The 25,500-nt window shown below is 45.0% G+C and overlaps 1 protein-coding gene and 1 pseudogene across 4 annotated transcripts in view; both read left to right on the forward strand.

Annotated features, from left to right (window-relative positions):
- The window catches only part of LOC126526950 (copine-8-like), a 57,620-nt gene that overhangs the window by 18,659 nt on the left and 13,461 nt on the right, over nucleotides 1–25,500 (forward strand). For 3 of the 4 annotated variants that reach the window (XM_055068463.2, XM_055068465.2, XM_055068466.2), the window contains 9 exons: nucleotides 3,072–3,148; nucleotides 4,432–4,463; nucleotides 4,532–4,560; nucleotides 5,678–5,928; nucleotides 5,993–6,080; nucleotides 10,272–10,325; nucleotides 10,462–10,523; nucleotides 23,848–24,204; nucleotides 24,698–24,858. In XM_055068463.2, coding sequence (XP_054924438.1) covers nucleotides 3,072–3,148; nucleotides 4,432–4,463; nucleotides 4,532–4,560; nucleotides 5,678–5,928; nucleotides 5,993–6,080; nucleotides 10,272–10,325; nucleotides 10,462–10,523; nucleotides 23,848–24,204; nucleotides 24,698–24,858 — 1,111 coding nt within the window. The remainder of the gene's footprint in view (nucleotides 1–3,071; nucleotides 3,149–4,431; nucleotides 4,464–4,531; nucleotides 4,561–5,677; nucleotides 5,929–5,992; nucleotides 6,081–10,271; nucleotides 10,326–10,461; nucleotides 10,524–23,847; nucleotides 24,205–24,697; nucleotides 24,859–25,500) is intronic. The other variant, XM_055068464.2, reaches the window with a different exon arrangement.
- On the forward strand, nucleotides 663–3,065 carry LOC129383745 (uncharacterized; annotated as a pseudogene).

Consider the following 25,500-nt stretch of genomic DNA (forward strand, 5'->3'; position numbering starts at 1 on the left):
CTTCAACAAATCTGCTGTTACCTGATCCTCCCCAGCTGCCTTCCTCCTTTAATTGCATAGCTCCCAAGGCTTTCTTTACTTCATCCGGCGTTACTCGTGGGATTTCAAATTCCTCTAGACTATTCTCTCTTCCATTATCGCCGTGAGTGCCACTGGTACTGTATAAACCTCTATAGAACTCCTCAGCCACTTGAACGATCTCATCCATACTAGTAATGATATTGCCGGCTTTGTCTCTTAACGCATACATCTGATTCTTGCCTATTCTTAGTTTATTCTTCCTTGCTTTTAGGCTTCCTCCATTCCTGAGAGCATGTTCAAGTCTATCCATATTATACTTCCTTATGTCAGCTGTCTGACGCTTTCTGATTAACTGGGAAAGTTCTGCCAGTTCTGTTCTATCTGTAGCGTTCACATGTATGGTCACGTAAACAGTGGCGTGTTCGCACGATCGTGTTCGTCCAGTTCGGTGTCGTGCTCTTAGGCCTTTCTCGGGACGGTCCCAACAAGCGTGGAGCGGCGCTCATGCAGAAGGTCCGTGCCATTTGTCGGCCCCAAGCCCAAGAGGAAGAGTCTACTCCCTGTCACGCCTGAGTAACCTCGTCGTTAGGTGGCGTTAGCGGGGCAATGCTCGGGGGGGGGGGCGAGGTATCTGAGCCTATAGAGGTACAGTAGGGGCTTAGGCAAGGGTGCCTGCTGTCACCTTTGTTGTTCATGTTGTACCTGCAAGGATTAGAGACCAAATTAGAGAGGAGCGGACTTGGCTTCATCCTTTCTTTTTTCAAGCAAGGAAAATGGATTGAATAGTCATTACCAGAACTGATGTATGCGGTTGGTATAGTACTAATGGCAGACAACCGGGAACATTTGAAGGGTTTGATGGATATCTGCAGTAAAGAGGGCGATATATTAGGTTTAATGTTCAGTAATGAAAAATTGCCAGTTATGATTTTTAATGATAATCAGGGTAGCGAGCATAAGATACAGGAGGTTATGCTAGAGGTAATGGATAAGTGCAAATATCTTGGCGTGTGGATAAACAGTGGGGCTGTGTGCCTATTGAAACATGAAAAATATCTAACGACTAAAGGTAGCAGGAATCCAGCTGTGCTGAAAAATATGGCACTGTTGAATTACAATAGGTACGAAGTGGCGAAAGGGATTTGGAAAGGGATGATGGTTCCTAGTCTGACTTTTGGCAATGCAGTCCTGCGTATGAGACCTGAGTTTCAAGCAAGATTGGAAATTAAGCGACGATGGGTAAGTAGGCTTGCTTAGGGGGCACACGAACATACACCAAATCAGGGGGTACAGGGTGACGTGGGATGGACATCATTCGAGGGCAGGAAAGCTAGCAGCTAGATAGAATTTGAGGAGCGATTGAGAGAAATGCCAAGAAAGCAGTGGGCAAGGAAAGTTTTCCGTTACTTGTACATAAGGAATGTTGACACAAAATGGAGGAAGCGAACCAGAAAATTGTCAAGGAAATATTTGAACAGCAGCAGGGAGGCAAACCAAGAAACATCGGTTAAGAAAGAGGTTAAAGAAACAGAGTGGGGTCTGTGGAAAACAGGGATGCAGACGAAATCGGCACTTGGAACATATAGAACTTTCAAGCAGGGAATTGCCAGAGAAAATATCTATGATAATTTCTAAGGAAAGCTCTTTATTGTTTGAAGCTAGGATGGGAGTACTGCGGACTAAGATGTACCGAATCAAGCACCAAGGGATAGACATGTTATGCGGTGCACGTGGAGAGGAAGAGGAAACAGCTGAACAGCTGATGCTTTTCTGTAAATAGTTTAACCGTACCGCGCAAAGCAATGGGGCGGATTTTTTCAAAGCATCGAGGTTTAGGGGCAGTGGAGGCAAAATAGACTTTAAGCAGGCAGAAATAACCAAACGATTATTATCTGATTGGTGGCTGATTGGTAATCTGAATTGTGGCTAAAATCAAGGAAGGCAAGAGCGAAATTTCACCCTCCACTAAGTATATTACTAGTCATGGCTAGGTGGTGTAAGCTGCCGCCCTATTTAAAGGGTTTAGAGGGTTGGGTGTCCATCCATCCATCCATACCCACCCACCCATTAGCTACGGGGGGAAGCCAGTTTACAGGAAACGAGAGCCATGTGGGGAAAACAATATCAGGGGATGCATGAAAGTTGTGTGTCCCCACAGTCCACAACGTGTCACCTGTTAGTGCCTGAGCTGATTTTAACCTCATATTCCCTGAATTTTTCACCTTAAAGAAAAACATTTGAATCACTTTTAAAAGTACTTGTATGTGAGACTGGAGCATGGAAAATTAGTTTTACGCCATTTGCAACCCAAGCGTGAAATCTGTGCGCTTAACAAAGTGAAGCAAACATCCAGTGTGGAACAGTGTCTTCATATATCTGTGCACTTTCTCATGGTGTATTCTTTGACGTTTACCCGCCATGGCTGCTCAGTGGCTATGGTGTTGGGCTGCTGAGCATGAGGTTGCGGGATCGAATCCCGGCCACCGCGGCCGCATTTCAGTGTGGGCGAAATGTGAAAATACCTGTCTACTTAGATTTAGGTGCACGTTAAAGAACCCCAGGTGGTCAAAATTTCTGGAGTCCTCCACTACGGCGTGCCTCATAACCAGAAAGTGGTTTTGGCACGTAGAACCCCATAATTTAATTTTAATTCTTTGACATTGATAGCGAGCCATCTCATGCCTTATGGCAACCTTTAAAGTAGTTACTATTGCAGCGCTAATCACTACTATTTGTGCACCAGAATGCATGCAGCTGTGAAATTTTTTTTAATGTTAAGCCTACTTGCAAACTCCATGCACAGAGCATTGTGTTCTGGGTTCTGGGTTTTTGTTTGAAACCTAAATGGGCTGTCAGAATCTTTTTTTTTTCTTTGTTTAAGCATCCTGTTCCTATCTAGTAGCTCAATATTGATAGGCTGTGAAATTATGACAACTGGCTAGCAGTGATTAAGAGTGATACTTGTCAACTGTGACAACAGAAAATCAGTTGTGGCATCACCTGGTGGTACAGTTTGCCACATAAACTGTTTCCATGCTTCCATGCGACAGGATTTCCTTGGTCAGGTCGCTTCCACGTTGGGTGAACTGGTTGCCTACCAGGGAAGACAGGTCAAGCTACAGCTGACGTAAGTGTGCTCATATATGCCACCCTGTGTAGCTGACTTGTGTGGTAAATCAAGCTCCTCAGGGCACAAATATTTCCTTGAGTTGTGACATGTCTGAAATATTTGTACGTGAGGTAATCCAAACCGAAACATTCCTGCAAAAGTTTTTCAGTGGAAGCTACAACTAGATAATAAGCCGACAGACAAAGGAAAAGCAGGAAGGAAATTAACTGTCTTGTTATTGAACTATAAAATTAATTATGTATTGGGGTAAACATTGCAGTAAACTTATATCCTTCATAAAGCAAAATGTAAATGAAAGCAGAAGAAAAAGTTCGGCAACATGTTGCACTTCTGTGCACACTTGGTAATGTGCCGTCTGGCATCGTTGCATTGCTGCTTTCGCAGTTCGGCTTCCTCGGCTCGTTTTGACACTTAGCTGCGACTTCGCATGCTAATATAGTGGGGACAGACTCACGGCAATGACGTTTGCCTTTGACTTTATGTTGCATCCTCTCAGCAGAGGATTGAAACCTATGCTGTTCTATGTGTTGTATGGGTGATTTCAATTAATGTATGCACTGTTCGCTTCACTTTGCTGAGTGCTTGTAGCCTCAGCCTTACTGGGTTATGAGCCATTGGATGTTTTGCTTGCTTACGGGGGTATGAGCCATTCAGAAGGTCAGGAGGTTTTTCTGTACCGCTCGACTAGACGTCCCATTTCTGTACATGCATGTGTGACTCCAATGAATGTATATACCGTACACTTCTTTTTGATGAGTGCTTGTCGCCTCTGCTTTACGAGAGGGATGAGCAATTGCAAATTCGCTTGCTTATAGGTATGAGCCATTGCTGATGATGATAGTTTGTGTACCATTGGACTGGACATTGTGTTGAGGGGTTGAGCCACTTAAGGCTTTTGCCTTAATATAAATTGTGCCTCCAGTGGGAACAGAACTCATTACCTCAGCGTGAAGCATGTGGAAGTTGTGGGCATGGCAAAGCACACAACTCTCATATTTGAGAATCTATATAATATAGCCTGCTTTTCAATCAGGCTGTATTTTTGTGCTTTGGTGGATCAGCTAAATAGAGGAGCAGCACAGAGATAGAACAAATGCAAGGGACAGACCCTGTTTTCTATTCAGCAATGATCATGTACTGCCCCGACTATGTTTATACACTCTTCTATAGTTGATGCAACACTGTTGCCGAATCTCTTTAAGCACAGAAGTAACTGCCTTGCTTGAAGTTTGTTTGTTGCTTGAGTAACCCTTTGAAAGCTATACCTCGTCCACTTTCAGGGGGCTTTCTGGTGACTGTGGAACCATCTTATGTGAGTATAAACCCTTGGGAAGGGCCCACTAATGTGACCACCAAACGACTTGTGTCTTTTGATTTCAGTAACTGTTGAAGAGGTACTTGACTGCAAGGTAAGCCCGTTTGTTAATTATTGTAATTTTGTTTTATTGTCGCGAGTGGCCGCTAACATCTTGATGCACTGAGTGTAAGTGAATGTTGAGGGAGAAAGCGCAAAATACATTAGCACAAAATATAGGCAAGCAGGTAGTGGCCAGAATAGACGTATTCCTAATACAGAAACTTTCTTTAAATATTATGCTGCAGTCTATAGTTACAACTACTTGTAACAATTGTCGATTCCAAAATTATGCATTTGCTACTATTTCCTACTAAACTTGTACTACAGACGAACCCAGACAGGCTTTGCTTAAATTTGTATAATATTTTTATTTTATATATCGAATTCCCTATATATAGAACTTTTTTGGTATCCCTTTCCAATTCTATATATCCGGGTTCGACTGTAAATGTGGGCAAATAAGCATGGGCACAACAATATACAGTTGTAAGGATTATGTTTTCAAACTTCATTCCTGTTTTGAGTTGCTGGCACATGCAACAAGTTAGGCCACTTCTGGTCGCCACAAAAATAGCCAGCTGTCTTTTTTAAGTTTGACATAGTGTAATAAATTAATGCATTGCAACCTTAATAAGGCATGATGTGTATTATTAAAGTGCTGCAACAGTGTGATAATTTTGAGTTTACTACCACTGAAGTAGGTGAAAGAGAGATGGGATTTAACCTGATGGATAAGAAACGCAATGTCAGCCCTATTTCCATGGAAGTACACCAAGACACTAAACTGTTATTTGGGGGAAAACATGGCATGCTCCCTGCTCTGCACCTTTTTCTTTGCGAGGCATCACATGGGTGCCCATTTGTGCAGGCACTAATGTGGACTTTCTTCTAAATGTTTCTTGTTCAGTCTCCAAAATACACTTGAATGTGCATCTCTGTGCTCAGTCTGTCTGGAAAATGGAAAACATTGTTACAAAGTATGGGCACAGTGGTAAATTTTTAAATGTTTTCCTATTTGTGCTCAATGTATTCTTCCTTCTATGTATGGGAGAGTTGGGTAGGGGAGAACCTGTCAAGTGGACCCATAACACCTATCTGTATGTGTGCGTCCACATATCATCAAAAAACATGAACTAGCCATAATTCATTGCCAACTGTTTTTTCCGCAGCGGGTGATTGACATGCAGTGGCAGGGAAAGAAGTTAGACAGCAAGGACTGGTTCGGAAAGTCTGACCCTTTCCTGGAGTTCTGCCGTGTCAGCGAGGACAACAGCTACACGGCTGTGTTCCGCACTGAGGTGGTCAAAAGGAACCTGAACCCAACATGGCGACCTTTTACCATCCAGATGCGTCAGCTGAGTGGCGGTGATGATGACCGGACTCTTCGGGTGGCCTGCTACGACTGGGATCTCGATGGAGGGTGAGTGTCCTCTGCATCCACCTGCCTTATGCTCAGCCTTATTGCACACTGTGCTGCATCCCAGCATGTCTTCCAGCCATGACCTCATCGGGGAGTTCCACACCAATGTGCGCACCCTTTCCCAGGGACCAGGCCCAGCAAATGAGTACAAGGTACGTAGTACCAGGGCTGCCTAGCTTGAAATACGGGGAATGAGGCCCTCAGTAGAATCTTTAGGGTAGCAGATGCAGTGTACACTGGGCATCTTGAGTCATCTGACTGCTGAGCCCGAACAAGTGAAGCATTCAACGTGTTCTACAGTTTTTGCTTGCAGTACCTTAACATTATACGGGTGTCACACGGTGCACTTTTGATCACGATCAAACCCGATCTGGATTGAATATTTCTTTTACAATTGGCTCCTTTGTGTAAGCTGCAGGAGGGAGCCAATCACGGTCGAGAATTTTGATTTGGGTCGGGCTCGATTGCGATCAAAAGCGGCTGTGTGGCACTAATGTCAAATAAAAGCGAGTGAATGTGAATGAAGATGTGGAATGCCTGGTATTTTGTTTGCTTCCCATTGAAAAAAAGCAAAATGCATAACAATTGAATAAGCAGCATGAATAAACTGATTAATCTAATAATTTGCATCCATCCAGCAGTGTAGAGTTCAAAAAATTTAGGGATGTTGAATTTACCATTAGCTGCGACATCATATTACTGTGGACATAGCCTCCCGGATTTGATACACTGCTGTCCCAGTCGTCCCTGTAATTCCTAAACACTGTTCCACATCAAGTAAAATTAGAACTACTTGTTCACCTTTATTTCTAACCATGGGGAGCACATCTGTAAAAAAAAAAAAAAAAAAAAAAAGGAAATGTTATTTGAGTTATAACATCATTAGTATAGCTTCAATAGTATAACATCATTAGTAATAGGTTTTCCGAGCTGTACATTGCTGAGAACTTTATCCTGCGTACCAAGAATGCTCTTATAGGCTATGCATTGTTTCCCATGCTTAAATGTGATTTTCAAAGTATCAAACCTGTTTAGCATATATGATAGATGGGTCTTTACAGGGTTGTACTTAAGTGGAGGGTCACATGGAGGGCGTCAATATATGCTCATCTCAATATATGCGATGCAGTTAGGCTCTCAAATCGTTTACGTACATGCTCATGGAACCAGATTATTGGAACCGCTCGCGCCTCGGAAGCGAGAGCCAGAAGCGAGGTTTAATGCCCCTTACACGATGGTGCGCACACTCCGCCTCAATTAGAAGTCACCGAGATGTGTTCCAAGCTGATAACGGGCGGTTGCAAATTCGGCATCGGCCGTGCCTTCCTTGTTTTCGAATCATTGGCTGACCTATACCGAACCCATTTGGAGTGTGCGAACGCCAACCCGGACTGCACCATCCGAAAGCGGTAGCCAGACTCGCGCTTGCTACCTACCAGCCCTACCAGACGACTGTTTCTGACACTTGTAATTGCTGCTTGTTGCAGGGGTTGTGCAGTCACAGGGATGTGAAAAGTGTCACTGGCCTTCAGACTTTGGCTCTAGTGTATTTTGGCACAACTGGACAGGCATTGTAAGAATATATGAGGTTGTATTATGGCAAGCTATGTTAGGTACCGGGATGCTAAAACTTGTTACAAAAATCCTAGAGATGGAGAATTTGCTTTCGCTCAGACATTATGATCAAGACAAGATGATCCAAAGTAACGAAAAAAGCATGTGCCATCCATTTTTTTGAAAGCATGATGCATGGTGTGGGAGCATTGGTAAAATCACAAAGAGGAAAGTGGCTGCGGTTTTGACAAGTGCAGCTATGTTTCCTAGCCTTCTTGACTCTGGTTCTGTATGACAATGTCTTCTTGGCTTTGGGTTGAACACTGCTGTAAAATGTAATATGTGGCTTGCATTGTGCATGCAGTAGAGACCAGGGAAAGATCGCGCAAGCATCTCACTTTTGGAACACTTGCTTCGCCTCCTACAAAGGTGGTGTTCAGTTTGCACTCCCGCCTTACCTGGCTGGTGAACTCTTAGTAAAGCGCAGCACTGACTAATCGTGAGCGCGAATGAACATTCAGAATGCAAGATGCTTGTGTGATTTCGTCCCAGCTCTCTCCTTCAGTTTCCAAAGTGGTTGGTTGCCTTGTTCTCAATATGCTATTGAGCAAATGCCAAAGGAGCAAAAGTCACTGATTCAAAAGAAGCCCTTATAGGATTGTAGCATTGCAATTAATTAGAAGGGGACAGTGATCTTGTCTTTCATACTGTTTAATAGGTAATGTGATAGAAACGAGCAAGTACAGCATGGCTGCCATTTGGGACCAAGCCCATGACCTGTGCTTGTGTAGTGTGATGTTGTGCAGTAGCCATATGCTCCGAGAGCGCATGCACAAATCTAGGTTGCATGAGGCCAATTGTTGAGAGCACACTGTGCATTCACCCACAGTAGTGCAAAACAATTCCATGTGTTGGAAGTGTTTTAAATGCGAAGCATTTTTTGGTGAACATTTACCAGTTTGACAGTATCTGTCTAGTCGCCTACGTCTTGGCTCTGTCATGGTCGTTTCGTCAACTTGGTGCATACCAAAATTGTCATAGTAGGACAAGAGTGTATTACGAACATAAATGATAGGTCATGACATGAATATCATGACATGTGTGTCATGTAGGTCATGAAACAGCTGCCTACTTCTTGGTGCTCTTATGGTCATTTAATTAACTTGGTAAGTACCAAAATAGGCATCGTATCTCAAGAGTGTATGACAAACATAAATGATCGGTCATGACATGAATATCATGACATGTGTGTCATGTAGGTCATGAAATAGCTGTCTACGTCTTGGTGCTCTCATGGTCGTTTCATTAATTTGGTATGTACCAAAACTGGCATAGTATGACAAAAGTGCGTGACGAACATAAATGATAGGTCATGACATGCGTCTCATGCAGGTCATGAAAGAGCCGTCTACGTCTTGATGCTCTCATGGTCGTTTCGTTAACTTGGTATGCTCTCCACACACTGCTTCGCATAACATTGATTCCCACAGGACAAGGGATCTGCTGGCGTTTTGAATACAGTGATTTTTTTTTTTTTGTACAGCAGTCTTGCAAAAGAGCCCACATTGTGTTTTCTACCAGATCAGCCCAAGCACCACTATTGAAAAAAGAAGCTTATTCTAGCTAGGTCATCTGGTCAGTCTTCACAAATGTCATGAATCCAGTTGGTAAATCAGTCTGTTTCAGGCACAAGTGCTAGATGTTGTTTGTGATATCATTGGAGCTGTAGGGTTTTATAGAGAAGGTTCTCTCATAGGAAACCACCAGTACATAGCTGGCCTAAGGCATTTTGCACATTCAGCAGTGGAAACATGATTTTGTGTCATGGTCAGTGTGTTGAAACGAAACGAAAATAAAAACGAAAAAAGGATATTTTTGGCCAGAACAACAACTCAACTGAAATGTTATTTATTATTTTGGTTTAGAGGGAAACCGAAATATCTTTTATCAGTTTTCGGTTCAAGAGGAAAGTCGGCAATCCTAAACAACCGACATATCCCATGAGTCCACATAAGTGCGTAGCTCGGGCGAGGTAGTTTGAGCAATAGCCGATCGAGCGCTCCGCTAATCTAAGCCTGCCACTTGGTGCACTAGCAAATTGGCATCGTAGCAAAACCCAGCACTTGCGCACTGAAGAGCTTATTTTGTTTTCTATCGGTAGAATGCCTTGTTAGTGAAGTTTTATTGTTCGTTTATGTTCGTTTAAGTTCGTTTTATCAGAACAGCGTTCTCGCATTTCAACGAGTACACTTGATCATGTGCTGCTGCTGATATCGCACTCAGTACCTTGACTCAAGGTACTGAGTATGATCTCAAAATTCATAATTTGCTTATTGAGAAAAATAAATACCGTTTTTATCGTTACCTTGCTTTGAAAATTTTTGCATGCGAACCAAAACCATTACGAACCATTACGAATAATTTTTGTTTCGCTCCGGAGCATAACCAGCATGCAACTCTTTTCCGTGAAATGAAGCTAAAACCGGAACGAAAAACATCTTGTTCCGACCCCCTGAACACAGTGTCAACTAAAGTGTACTTTTATGTCCAATACAAGACATGCGACACCATTAACACTTAATGGTGTGGTTTGCCATTGTGCAACTGGCAAGGAGTAATGGCTGGAGCGTAGATGGGACTGCAGCATAGACGTAACAGGCTGGTGACATCTGACATAGCAGTGCAATTTTGCTGAGTTAGTGACACAGCAGGATGCCATGACCTTGCAGTGATGTGCATTATATTCGACCTGCTAGGGGCGTTTCTCACACCTGGAAATTTTCTTTCAGCTGATTAACAAGAAGAAGCAGGCCAAGAAAAAGAGCTACAAACACTCTGGTGTGGTGAGTTATTTGTGGCTACAAGATAGGGCATCCATGCAGGGCCGTACCCAGGAATTCTTTTTGGTGGAAGAGGGGGGCATGTGCCCTGGCTGTGCCCCTGCGTCCATGTGTTGAGTCCCATCGTGTGCATTTGCAGGTGAAGCTCATTTCTTTCACAGTCAGGGAGCAGGCCACTTTCCTTGATTACATCCAGGGTGGGTGAGTGCATTTGGTTGTACACTTATATATCAGGAATAGGTGCATGTACTTGTCTGCATGATGTGACTTTGCATGAAACAGAGCAAATCAGAGCCATTTGATTAAGACTTTTCCTCTGACTATGAGTGGGTAACATCATTGTTATGCTACAGTTTTTTCTTGCAATTTTCAAATCCACCATGCTTGTAACCAAACTTGTTGTCAGGCTGCGTAGTAGGGCCCTCTGGAATGTTGCCTGCTTGAAAGCTCCTGTAATTAAGAGGGAAGTCATTCTTTACTCTCCAGAACTTGCCAAGTGTTCTACAAGAACCCTGCTGCATGAGCAGGCAGAGGTCTTGTTACTCGCTTAGTGGATTTCAATTTTTTACAAGGCATACATGCTTAGGAAATTTGAGATAGGTATACCATTATTCTTTTTAAGGGAGCACATGATATCCAAACTCTACGTAGCTCTGCTTACCTATTACAGAGGTTTGTGTGCCTGCTTAGCCAAAAAATGCACCCAGTAATTTTTTGGCAGCAGGTGTTCCGAAATTTTCTGTTTCCTGGATCTTCATAGGATGTAAGTTCAATAATTTTTGCATTTTCTGTCTCTAAGAACCTTTTACAGTGAAGTCTCGTTGATACGATCTTCAGGGGAATCGAAAAATAAAGTGTATTATCCAAAGCAAGCTCCAAAAAGTAAGAAAATAGGCATAATCAGTGACAAACTCAATAGCAAAGGTTCATGTGCAGCCGAATGACAATGCTCCACATAACACCTTATGCGGAGCAGCATCACTTGATGCCACATGAACTGCAGCCAACATTCTTTTATTTAGCAGCATTGACATAGCTCATCAGTTCACGCTGAACTTTCTTCTTTTCAAGGTCGGTAAGAAAGTTCTGGAAGTTAAAAAAAAAACGAAGCTGCCGTTCCATCACTCAACTGAGCAGCGGTGCACCGCCAGTCGGTGTGGCTGCACTGCCTCAGCATCGTTTTACCGCAGGCGACACGCCATATGCGTTTCTCCTCCAGTGTGCCTGGGACGTAACGTGTTGTTTGTGGGTTGTTGGTATGTTATTTAAGCTAGTACACTGGAATATGAAGCTATGAGCTCTATAAATACCAGTAAAAGGCCACTTCTGCAGTCGTACTGTTATGTTGCAGAAGTCACATATATCTACAATATTTACAAGAGAGACAAAAATACACAAACAAGATGGCTGTCGAGACTAATTCCACCTCTACAGGTCAAATAATCTTCTGACTGGTGCCACTCTTGGTTGCGCCGCAATAGTATTATCCAATTTCAGGTGAAAATGCAATCGCAATAACTTATGAAAATACATCGCTCCTGTGGGACGTTGACCAGGAAAAGAAAAAGAAACATATTGTCTTCAAAAATCTATTACGCAGTACTGTATCAATGAGATTTTACTGTAATAGTACTGTGTTATGTGTGTCTGTTGTGCTTTACACCAAATAGACAGAGTTCTACTTTATATATATATATATATATTGCCACTAGGTGTCACGAGCCAGCGCTGAGAAAGAAGTTGTGACGGGAACGTGCACTCGGCAAGAGGCGGGCGCTGAAGAAGAAGGCGGGCGCTGAAGTGGAGGCTGAGGACGCTGGCTTGAGCTTTTGCACGCCATCTTGTACAACTGTCTGTCTCGCCGACACCGGGTACATCTTCAATTGTCTTTTCGTGACAAAACTGGTGGAGGTGTGGGGTACGGTTCATCCGATGCCACAAACCCCTCCTGGTAGCAGGAGTACCAGTCCCATACTAGTGAACACACCTGTTCACCAGGCCAGCAGGAAAATCCGAGGATTGCCTCCGGAGCTTGATCATCTCTCCGCAACAACGACGCCCCCATGGACCGGTATGGAAGGAACGTTAATGTCTCTACCGACCATTAGGCAAGGTACGGCCACAACAGCAACTCAGTACCTGCTGCAAAATTTCCGAGTGCCGAAAGTGTTCCACGGGAATATTTTCGAGGATCTAGAAGACTGGTTAGCCCAGTTTGAGCGCGTTGCCGAGATAAACGAATGGAGCGACGCGGCGAAGTTGAGAAACGTCTACTTCAGCTTGGAGGACGGTGCTCGCAATTGGTATGAGAACCAAGAAGGGCTCATCAAATCGTGGCTCGAGTTTCGCCGTGCTTTGCTGGAGACATACACCAGTGCTGATTGCCGCAAATGAGCCGAACAAGTGCTCCAATCCCGCATTCATGTGCCAAATGAGAGCATGATGTCGTACGTTGAGGATATGACACGCCTCTTCCGTCGGGTGGACCCAACCATGTCAGAGGAAAAGAAGCTGCACCATCTAGTGCGGGGAGTTAAAGAACAGCTATTTGCTGGCCTTGTTTGAAGCCTGCCGAAGACAGTGGCTGAATTCTTGACCGAAGCCCCACGATGGAAAAGATGCTACACCAGCACTCAGCTTTTTATAAAAGGCAATTGAAAGCTACTTCACCTTTGGACCAGCACTCAGCTCCGTATGACAGGCACGCGAATGCTGCTTAACTGACGGATGGGATTGCCTTTGGAAACGTGGACGTTCTCCGAGACCTTATCCACTCTGTGGTGCGTGATGAACTTCAACGGCTCAGCTGCCCGCCTCAGCCCACACTGGGTTCCATTTCTGCCCTCGTGAGAAATGAAGTGCAGCAAGCGATCCAAGGTCTTGTTTCAAGCGGCAATGCGCTGCCTGTGACAGCACAGTTGCAGCGGCCGTCGTATGCGGAAGTTTAGGGGCGAGTCCCTGTCCCTGCTCTGACCCATTTTGTCCCCACCATGTCTTACGCCGCGTCATACATCCCGCCAATCCCATCAGTGCAACCGATTCAACGTATGGAGGATCGGCGCCCTCTTGAAAGGAAATCTGACGTCTGGCGTACCCCGGACAGAAGGTCTCTGTGCTATCACTGTGGAGGAGCTGGCCACGTATACCGTGAGTGCCTGTACCGCCGCCTCGGACTGCAAGGTTTTGCCACAGATTCACCAAAGCCCAGATATGGCAAAAGGTCTAGGGAGATTGAAGAATACCTGAACCAGCAGAGTATGCCACTGTTTCCGCGGCGGCAGTCGTGCTCGCTGTCCCCCAGGCGATCTTCCCCAGCTCATAGAAGCCCTCCAATGGCAGCGCAGGGACGATCGCCAAGCCCTCGCCGGGAAAACTAAGAACAATGACCTTCGGGAGCGAGGCCACTGATAATCGCCCTTCTGAAGACCTCCCATTGACACAAGCACGGTCTATTCAGCACGATTCAACAACAGCAGCCAAACTCTGCGACAGACTCTTGCTAGACATACCTGTTGTGCTCGACGGCCACCACGTTAGTGCGTTATTGGACAGGGGTGCCGACTACTCAATCTTGTGTAGAAAACTAGCGATGGAACTTAGAAAAGTTATCACGCCTTGGTCTGGAACGCAAATTTGTACTGCTGGTGGGCATATCGTAACTCCGTTGGGCATGTGCACGGTCAGAGTACAAATTCGTGGGTCTACGTTTCCAGCCAGCTGCCTTATACTCCGCGATTATTCTCGGGACCTCATCTTGGGCATCGACTTTCTGCAAGAGTATGGTGCCATTATAGACCTCCGGGAGCGCACAGTGACTTTTTCGACAGAAAGAGCAGCGAACAGCCGCGACAATTGCCGACGTAACACGCTTCGGGTTTACGCCGACAGTGTAACTTGACCACAACGCGCAAGTGTCCTGGTAGCGGTCGTATGCGACGATCTGCGTGACGGCGAAGCGGTTGCAGAGGGCAATTCCTCTTTTATGCTGACTCATGATGTATGTGCAGCCCGCAGTCTCATTATGCTTCGAGGTGGACGTTCTGTGCTCCTCCTGACAAATTTCACCCAGGAACATCGGCACCTATTTTGTCGTACTACTATCGCTTTCGCTGAGCCCATGGCAGACGTTGCTGAATGCTTTGCGTCTATGACAAAGGACAACCCAGCTCAGACACTCAGCAATATCGACATCAATTCAGACCTTTCGGAGGAAAAGCAAAAAGCGCTGTGCGAGTTGTACCTGGAGTTGCTACTTCAGTTCAAGGAGTGCTTCACATCTTCTTCTAAGGTACGCCAGACGCCCATGACGAGACATCGAATAATCACGTATGATGATTCTCGTCCCATACGACAACTGCCTTATCGCGTATCGGCGAAAGAACGCTACGTGATTAATGCTCAAGTGAAATAATTGCTTGACGATGACGTCATACAACCATCCCAAAGCCCTTCGTCGTCGCCGGTCGTCCTCGTCAAAAAGAAAGACAGAACGCTTTGGTTCTGCGTTGACTATAGAAAGTTGAAAACGTCACAAAAGAAGAGTTTTATCCGCTTCCGCAGATAGATGATTCATTAGATCGACTTTGGCGAACCAGGTATTTTTCATCCATAGATATTAAGAGCGGATATTGGCAAATCGAAGTTGACGAACGATATCGCGAATAAACTGCCTTTGTTACCCCGGAAGTACTTCCATTCAGCCTGCGTTCTGCACCGGCCATATTCCAGAGAATGATGGACACTGGTCTGACGGGTCTGAAGTGGCACAGTTCTTTAGTATACTTAGATGATGTCGTCGTGTTTGCGGCGACCTTCGAAGATCATCTGAAGCATTTAGAGGCAGTACTTGAGGCGCTCCGCTCTGCTAATCTCACACTAAAGCCAGAAAACTGTCACCTCGGTTAAGAAGAGCTGAAGTTTCTCGGGCATGTCGTGAACGCTGATGGCGTCCAGCCTGACCCAGACAAAACATCTGCTGTTGCTGGTTTTCTGACTCTTCATGACAAGAAAGCAGTATGCTGATTTAATGATGGATATTGTTTTTTGGCGCAAGGGCTAGAAATGGCCAAAGAGCGTCATGACAGTTGGTGATGAATGGCAATGAGAATAGTTGAATGTGTCGGAAATCAAGTGGCTGTATATTGGCCTAATATTCGCTGTATATGGTGTAAAATATGTATCTGTTAAAATAATGTCAATGAAAAATGAGTGCTATGGATGTAAAAGTACGTTGTGAAGGATTAGATACTGAAACGTGTTAATTTATAGCAGCACTAGTGCCTCTGCAGAGCCCTTCAGCACAAGGGCTGCGAGGCATGTGCTCTGTGACTGCATTGCAGCTACAGCCTCTAAGCAGAGGCTGTGCTACAAATAGCCTGGCCAAATGATTTCTATGGTACTTGTTTCTTCTAAGAACTTGAGTACTGATTTAAAATTAAATAGAGGGTCATTTCCTATAAGGAAGACTGGGTGCAAAGGTGTATTATGAAGGTATAAAGAAGGGAAGAACTTCTTTCTCTGCTCTTCTAATAATGAGCACTGAACGAGAACATGAAGGACTGTGAGTCTACTGCCACACCTAGTGCATGTCGGAGGGTTAGTTCCATTTAGAATATACGAGTGAGTGCTATAGATGTGTCCAATCCTTAATCTACAGAGTAGTACTTCCTGGTGTCTTGTCGTTTTCTCAGAGATCCAGTTCCCTATTTTTGGTTTGATTAGGTGCAGTTTGTTGGATACCTGAATGTCCCACTGCCTCTGCCAATATTTCCGTAGTTTATATTGTAAAAAGGGCTTAAGGTGTGTGTACAGTACAGGTATATTAATGTTTGTATCACAAAAAGCTACCGATGTAGCCCATTCAGCAGCTACGTTGCCCTCTATGCCTCTATGGCCAGGCACCCAACAAAGAACAATTATTTGGTTCGACATGTATGCTGAGCATAGAAGGTTGTAGACTTCATTAAGGATAGAGTTCTTGTGTTTTCATAGACTTGATATGCCACGACAACACAGCGCCGTGTCATCGTTTTATTCCTTCTGTTGTCCTTGTCTTGGGTGCGCTTTTACAAACCTTATCATGAATGCCACTAGCACACTGCTTTCTCGGTCTGTGTGCGTATTATTGTCGCTTCATCGCTAATTTCTCCCGGATCGCCAAACCACTCATACGCCTCACGTGAGAAGACACACCCTTCGTTTGGACGGATGAGCAGGATGCAGCTTTCACCAAGTTACGGCAGCGCCTGCAAGAATCACCCCTCCTCGTTCACTTTGACGAGGACGCTGACACCGAGGTGCATACCGACGCACGCAACATCGGTCTTAGTGCTGTACTCGTTCAACACCAGGAAGGTGTTGAGCCAGTGATCGCTTACGCCAATCGCACCCTTTCACGCGCCGAAATCGACTACTCCACCTCCGACAAAGGGTGTCTAGCGGTTGTGTGGGCCATCATGAAATTTCGGCCTTATCTCTACGGTCGCCCTTTCAAGGTGGTGACAGACCACCATTCCTTGTATTGGTTAGCCAACCTACGAGACCCGTCCGGGCAACTTGCTCGATGGAGTCTCTGTCTGCAGGAGTTCTATGTTACCATCGTCTACAAATCGGGCCGCAAACACGAAGATGCGGACTCGTTGTCGTGCGCTCCCGTCAAAAATTGTGATAAGGACATGGACAAAGACGGTGCATTCCTTGGGGCCCTGACCACATCTGACCTGATCATATGGCAGTGCGAGGACGCCGAAATACACCCTCTCATTGATCACCTAGAAGCCATGAATGTTACAATCCCACGACATATTTCTCGCAGTCTCTCGACCTTCTGCCTCCGAAAGGGTGTCCTCTACAAGAAAAACTAAAGTGCCAGCGACAAAGAGTATCTATTGGTCGTACCTGCCACCCTCCGTGATGGCATTCTCCAAACCTACCATGATGAGCCCACGTCTGGACACTTGGGATTTTCACGTACTCTTGCAAGAGTACACCAGACGTACTACTGGCCCAGACTTTCTACCACGGTGAAGCGTTACGTGCAAAGCTGCTGTGAGTGTCAACGCAGGAAATCGCCGTCTTCGAAGCCCGGGGGGTTACTTCCAACCCATTGCACCACCTAGAGCGCCATTTGATCAAATCTGCATGTATCATCTGGTACCCATTCCCTTGTTAGCCAGCAGAAACAAGTGGATTATATAGATAGTCGCCACGGACTATCTTAACATGCTAGATAGTGCTAGTCCTCCGGACAGGCCGCCATTGGAATATGAACCTGGCAACGTTTAACGCTAGAATGTTATCTAGTGAGGCGAGTCTAGCAGTGCTATTGGAAGAATTAGAGGGCAGTAAATGGGATATAATAGGGCTCAGTGAAGTTAGGAGGCCAAAAGAAGCATATACAGTGCTAAAAAGCGGGCACGTCCTGTGCTACCGGGGCTTAGCGGAGACGAGAACTAGGAGTCGGATTCCTGATTAATAAGAACATAGCTGGTAACATACAGGAATTCTATAGCATTAACGAGAGAGTGGCAGGTCTTGTTGTGAAACTTAATAAGAGGTACAAAATGAAGGTTGTACAGGTCTACGCCCCTACATCCAGTCATGATGACCAGGAAGTCGAAAGCTTCTATGAAGACGTGGAATCGGCGTTGGGTAAAGTCAAAACAAAATACAGTATACTGATGGGCGACTTCAATGCCAAGGTAGGCAAGAAGCAGGCTGGAGACAAGGCAGTGGGGAATATGGCATAGGCACTAGGAATAGCAGGGGAGAGTTATTAGTAGAGGTTGCGGAACAGAATAATATGCGGATAATGAATACCTTCTTCCGCAAGCGAGATAGCCGAAAGTGGACGTAGAGGAGCCCGAACTGCGAGACTAGAAATGAAATAGACTTCATACTCTGCGCTAACCCTGGCATCATACAAGATGTGGACGTGCTCAGCAAGGTGCGCTGCAGTGACCATAGGATGGTAAGAACTCGAATTAGCCTAGACCTGAGGAGGGAACAGAAGCAACTGGTACATAAGAAGTCGATCAATGAGTTAGCGGTAAGAGGGAAAATAGAGGAATTCCAGATCAAGCTACAGAACAGGTATTCGGCTTTAACTCAGGAAGAGGACCTTAGTGTTGAAGCAATGAACGGCAGTCTTGTGGGCATCATTAAGGAGTGTGCAATAGAAGTCGGTGGTAACTCCGTTAGACAGGATACCAATAAGCTATCGCAGGAGACGAAAGATCTGATCAAGAATCGCCAATGTACGAAAGCCTCTAACCCTACAGCTAGAATAGAACTGGCAGAACTTTCGAAGTCAATCAACAAGCGTAAGACAGCTGACATAAGGAAGTATAATATGGATAGAATTGAACATGCTCTCAGGAACAGAGGAAGCCTAAAAGCAGTGAAGAAGAAACTAGGAATTGGCAAGAATCAGATGTATGCGTTAAGAGACAAAGCCGGCAATATCATTACTAATATAGATGAGATAGTTCAAGTGGCTGAGGAGTTCTATAGAGTACCAGTGGCACCCACGACGATAATGGAAGAGAGAATAGTCTAGAGGAATTCGAAATCCCACAGGTAACACCGGAAGAAGTAAAGAAAGCCTTGGGAGCCATGCAAAGGGGGAAGGCAGCTGGGGAGGATCAGGTAACAGCAGATTTGTTGAAGGATGGTGGGCAGATTGTTCTAGAGAAACTGGCCACCCTGTATATGCAATGCCTCATGACTTCGAGCGTACCGGAATCTTGGAAAAACGCTAACATAATCCTAATCCATAAGAAAGGGGACGCCAAAGACTTGAAAAATTATAGACCGATCAGTTTACTGTCCGTTGCCTACAAAGTATTTACTAAGGTAATTGCAAATAGAATCAGGAACACCTTAGACTTCCGTCAACCAAAGTACCAGGCAGGATTCCGTAAAGGCTACTCAACAATAGACCATATTCACACTATCAATCAGGTGATAGAAAAATGTGCGGAATATAACCAACCTTTATATATAGCTTTCATTGATTACGAGAAAGCGTTTGATTCAGTCGAAACCTCAGCAGTCATGGAGGCATTGCGGAATCAGGGTGTAGACGAGTCGTATGTAAAAATACTGAAAGATATCTATAGCGGCTCCACAGCCACCGTAGTCCTCCATAAAGAAAGCAACAAAATCCCAATAAAGAAAGGCGTCAGGCAGGGAGATACGATCTCTCCGATGCTATTCACAGCGTGTTTACAGGAGGTATTCAGAGACCTGGATTGGGAAGAATTGGGGATAAGAGTTAATGGAGAATACCTTAGTAACTTGCGATTCGCTGATGATATTGCCTTGCTTAGTAACTCAGGGGACCAACTGCAATGCATGCTCCCTGACCTGGAGAGGCAAAGCCGAAGGGTGGGTCTAAAAATTAATCTGCAGAAAACTAAAGTAATGTTTAACAGTCTCGGAAGGAAACAGCAGTTTACAATAGGTAGTGAGGCACTGGAAGTGGTAAGGGAATACATCTACTTAGGACAGGTAGTGACTGCGGATCTGGATCATGAGACTGAAATAATCAGAAGAATAAGAATGGGCTGGGGTGCGTTTGGCAGGCATTCTCAGATCATGAACAGCAGGTTGCCATTATCTCTCAAGAGAAAAGTTTATAACAGCTGTGTCTTACCAGTACTCACGTACGGGGCAGAAACCTGGAGGCTTACGAAAAGGGTTCTACTTAAATTGAGGACGACGCAACGAGCTATGGAAAGAAGAATGATTGGTATAACGTTAAGGGACAAGAAAAGAGCAGATTGGGTGAGGGAACAAACGCGAGGTAATGATATCTTAGTTGAAATCAAGAAAAAGATATGGGCATGGGCAGGACACGTAATGAGGAGGGAAGATAACTGATGGTCATTAAGAGTTACGGAATGGATTCCAAGGGAAGGAAAGCGTAGCAGAGGGCAGCAGAAAGTTAGGTGGGCTGATGAGATTAAGAAGTTTGCAGGGACAACATGGCCACAATTAGTACATGACCGGGGTAGTTGGAGAGGTATGGGAGAGGCCTTTGCCCTGCAGTGGGCATAACCAGGCTGATGATGATGATGATGATCTAACATGCTACGCCGAGACGAAAGCTGTACAATGTGCCACGGCCTACAAAGTTGCCCAGTTCTTTATCGATCAGATAGTCCTCAGACATGGTGCTCCATCACATGTCATCACCGACAGAGGAACTGCCTTTACAGCCTAACTGATAGAGGACATATTCAAGCTGAGCTGCACGCAGCATCGCAAGGCAACTGCCTATCATCCGCATACCAACGGACTGACGGAATGGCTAAACAAAACCATTGCTGACATGCTGTCTATGTATGTAGACGTCCAGCATAAAACATGGGGTCAAGTCCTGCCGTACGTTACATTTGCGTACAACACCGCCATTCAGGAAACCACACGATTCACACCGTTCCGTCTGGTCTACGGGTGCGGGGTCTAGACCATGCTAGATGCTATGCTCCTGCACGACACCGACGCACCACTTACTTCCGACGCCGAGCAACTTACTCAACATGCAGAGGAAGCTCGTCAACTCGCGCACATACACATCACGAAGCAGCAGAGTACAGACACGCTAAAACCTTCGACATCGGCAAGTCGAGTACCAGCCAGGTGACCAAGTCTGGGTGTGGACTCCAATCCGTCGCCAGGGGTTGTCTGAGAAGCTGCTTAGTAGATACTTTGGGCCCTACAAAGTGATACGCCGTGTTAGTGAGGGGAACTAAGAGGCCATTCCCAACAGTGCCGCGTCGCCTCGGCGTCGACAGCACCACTCAGAGATAGTGCATGTTATTCGCCTCAAACCGTATTTCGTGCGTTAAGGTGGCGCCAACCCGATCCCATACAACTTCCACACTTCCGCTTTTTAGTTTAGTGAGCATCAGGTCGATGCTTTTCTTTTGGCAGGAGAATAATGCCGCTAGGTGTTGCGAGCCAGCGCTGAGAAAGAAGTTGTGACTGGAATGCGCGCTCGGCAAGAGGCAGGCGCTGAAGAAGAAGTGCAGGCTGAGGACGCCAGCTTGAGTTTTTGCACGCCATCTTGTACAAATATCTGTCTCGCCGACGCCGGGTACATCTTCAATTGTCTTTTCGTGACGATATATATATATATACAGGGTGTCCCAACTAACTTGGACCAAGATTTTAAAAATACCGAAGGGCTCTAGAGGAATCGTACCAACTGCATAGTAGCCGTAGGTGTATGTACTTATGGCCAGAATTTTTTTCATCACGAAGTATTCTTTAATTAATTACTTTTAATTAGTGAACTTTTAATTATTGCTTGAATCGCGAACATATCAATTACAAAGTTGTAAAGCACCTCAAATAACCTCCAAATTAAGCATTTGTTAAGTGCTCAGCTTTGTCTTGTTGGTTTTTCCTGAAAAAAAACAAAAGCACATGAAGCATACAAAATACGAAATAGATACACACTCGCGCGCCGCTACTCAAGCGCTCCCAGGCGAATAGCCATGGATACACGGCATTACTAGCGGCGGCAGCTCGATACAGGGCTTTATGCTATGTGATGGTCACGGCATCAAGAGAACACGCTGCTGATGCATTGATAAGCGTAGCGGAGCCTTGTACGATGGGGCGATAAGAGAATGCAGCCGTTTATCTTTCAATGGTTTCTTGTAGGCGCTTGAGTAGCGGCATGTGAGTGCGCATCTATTTCGTATTTCGCGGGCTTTTGTTTTTTCTGGGAAAAAGCAACCAGGACCACTTCAGCATGAAATAAATGCTTGATTCGGAGGTAATTTAAGGTGCTCTACAACTTTGTAATTGATATGTTTGCGATTCAAGCAATAATTAAAAAGTTCACTAATTAAAAGTAATTAATTAATACTGCGTGATGAAAAAAATACTGGCTGTAAGTACACATGACTACGGCTACTATGCAGTCGGTAATATTTCTCTAGAGCTCTTGGGTATTTTTTAAATCTTAGGCCAACTTAGCTGGGACACCCTGTATATATCTGTATAACTTTGCTTTTTTTTTCCTCTCTCCCTCTCACCTCTATACAAAAGAGTGAAGTAACATATATTAGCAAAGGTAATAACAATAATGCTAATTTGAGCATAACTTTCGTCAACTGCAAGTTGGACAACAAAAGCTTTACTGGAATTCCTGCATGCCACAGGAATGAGTGCAGTGGCTTTAGTAGAGCCACCTAGTCATGTACATTTGCAACGCTCTTCATCATTCTTAACCACTTTTGCTCCTACTTCCCCAGTAGAGTGCACCTGCTCCTCTCTGTCTTTCCTGTAAATAAAATCACCCTCTTGTCACTGATTGCACCAAATGTGGGGGTACGTTCTGCTTGAGGCTAGGGCTGAAAGCAAGCTCCAGATCTAGCCACACACAGTCGTTCCATGGTACTCCCCAACCTGTAGCGCTTGCAATCACAGCTATATTGGGTTCGGGCGAATAAGGCAATCAGCGGTGTCAACTCCAACAACGTTTATTGCTACAAGCAATAAGGAACACTTGCAGAGGGAACTTATTACAGAGTCCACTCTGTAATAAGTAATAAATAGGTTTGCCTCATTGTGTGTGATAGTCTGGCAAACGAAGTCACTCATGGCTTACAGCGGGTATCTCTATCCAGCAGGTTCAAGGTCGGGGTGTCAGAGAAAGGAAGGCTCCCCCGGTGGTGCTGTTATATACCTTTTTACCTTTGCAAGGAGAATGTCCTCCTCATGCGTCGGATGCCTTCTCCGCTAATTGGTTGGGGGGAGGGGGGAGTGAGAAAGGGTTCGTGCATTGTGAGAGCAAGGGAGAACTGGGAGAAGGCGTAGTGCACCTCTCTCCTGTCTATGCCAGCTCCTGACGACTCCGCAACGTGTGAATGTGATGCCATAAGTACGTGGCATAACTTGCCTGTCAAACAGCTTTGCTGAGTAATTACATTTTACAAGTCTCCTAATATCTCTTTGTTCGTTCCCCTTGTCTTCTGAGTGAAATTTATGCCCATGCTGTCTCCCCCTGGCCTGTCAAACTCAAATAGAGGGTAGACCAAGCGAATGAGATTGCGACGGTCTGTGATGCAATTGATTCGAGCATCCCGCCATATGTTTCGACTGACCAAGCAAGAGATCTCACACTTTGCGCTTTGGACACACAATCATTTATGGCACAGGAAGCAAGTTGTGTACGTTGTTGCCTACAGGCCATTTCCTAAGTTATTGATGATGTTTAACTTCACCAGATTTGATCAACAGCTGAGGTAGTTGTGATGGCACTTCAGCATCTTATCATTTTGTAGAGGTTATTGTGTGTATGCATGTGCAACCTTTGCGTATCAGATTACATAAATACAGGTTGTGCAACTGGGCTTTTGTACAGATTAACTTGCTTTTTTAAGAAGGAAATGTGTGCCAGCTTTGTTTTTGGCATGGTTATGCTGCCTGGTGTGATGTCCCACATCTTTCATCTTTTGGGAAGTTGCATTGAGATGCTCTCTGTGTCTTGCTTTGGGGCTCATGGTAGGCTGCAGATGCACTTTACGGTAGCCGTGGATTTCACGGCGTCCAACGGGGACCCTCGAGACCCCGCGTCCCTGCACTTCCTGGATCCAGTGCGACCCAATGCATACGCGATGGCCATTCGGGCAGTGGGAGAGGTGATCCAGGACTATGATTCGGACAAGATGTTTCCTGCTCTGGGCTTTGGAGCACGCCTGCCACCTGATGGGCGTGTGTCGCATGAGTTCTTCCTCAACGGCAGCCCCACAGACCCGTACTGTGCAGGCATACAGGGTGTTCTGGAAGCCTACCAAAGAACCCTCCAGTCCGTTCAGCTGTACGGTCCCACCAATTTTTCGTCTGTCATTCACCATGTGGCAAAGTGAGCATTACCCGCCTTGTGTAGTAAAAGCTTGAAGTGTGTCTTTTAAAGTACAGTGAAACCTTGGTCTGTATTTGAACATTTGAAATTTCAGGAAATAACCGCCAGTTTTGTAACTGGAATTAGATGTAAGGAATTTTGCACACACTCTATATGGCCTCTATATGGTCGTGTTGACTAAGGCAACCTTAGTCAACACGAAATGGGCCCACTCGGTGTCTCCTTCATAATAATAATAATAATTGTAAATGCTCAAACTTTCGTCTTCTATATCAGTATTATTATTTATCCTTTTGCTTGCTGGTGCCAATGATCTAGTGGTGTAGTTGGTAAAGCATCACTCCTTGGATCTGGCAACATGTGATGTCAGCATATGTGTGATTGCGCGAACCCTTAAAGACAGTGCAAGAGCTCAGCTAAAACCTGGTCTATAACTTTATGTAGTTTACTGTAACGAACAATACCTTGACAAGCAGTGCATGCTTTGTTTCAGGTTTGCGAGCACATATCGTGATGGTAGGAGCTACTTTGTGCTGCTCATCATCACAGATGGCGTCATCAGCGATATGCCACAGACAATGGAGGCCATCGTGCAGGCCTCCTCCTTGCCTATGTCCATCATCATCGTAGGTGTTGGCAATGCCGACTTCTCAGGTGAGTAGCATGGTTGTCATCTTTTTGCCTGTCATGCAAGTCAGTTAAATGGCTCACTTGGCGATGGCACTGTGCTGCTGAGCATGAGGATTAGATTTCTGGCTGTGGCTGACTGCATTCCAGTGCAAGAATGTTCCGGTACTGTGCTTGGGGCGCATGTTAAAGAAATCCAGGTCATCAGAATTGATCTGGAATGCCTCGGCATGCTGTGCCTCCTAACCCCCTGTGCAGTTCCCACTGTATGTTTTGAGACATTATTAACCAAATTTTTAAAAATTCAGTTCAGTTCGATATAGTTTCATTATTATAACATATCTGGTACAGCAAGAGTCACAGAAAGAATACAGTTTCCAGAAAATTTCATGGCACTGACCTGAATGCATAAATACATACTAAATTAATTGAATAAATGAAACCTGATCCCATTTTCCGTGGATAAGGTTTCTTTTCTGGGGGGTGTTAACCTTCTTACTAAGATTCATCATTCAGGTTTTCGTTTCAGAGCTTGATATAGTATAGAGATAAAGTTCAGTGTGTCTGGTGCCACAAGATGACATTGTAAATGCTTGTGACATTGGTGGCACTGAGGCAATGCTCTCTCGTTGCATTGCTGGAAGCTTGCATCATGCAGCACAATATGCT

The sequence above is a fragment of the Dermacentor andersoni genome, chromosome 9, assembly GCF_023375885.2.
Source record: "Dermacentor andersoni chromosome 9, qqDerAnde1_hic_scaffold, whole genome shotgun sequence".
Lineage (NCBI taxonomy): Eukaryota > Metazoa > Arthropoda > Arachnida > Ixodida > Ixodidae > Dermacentor > Dermacentor andersoni.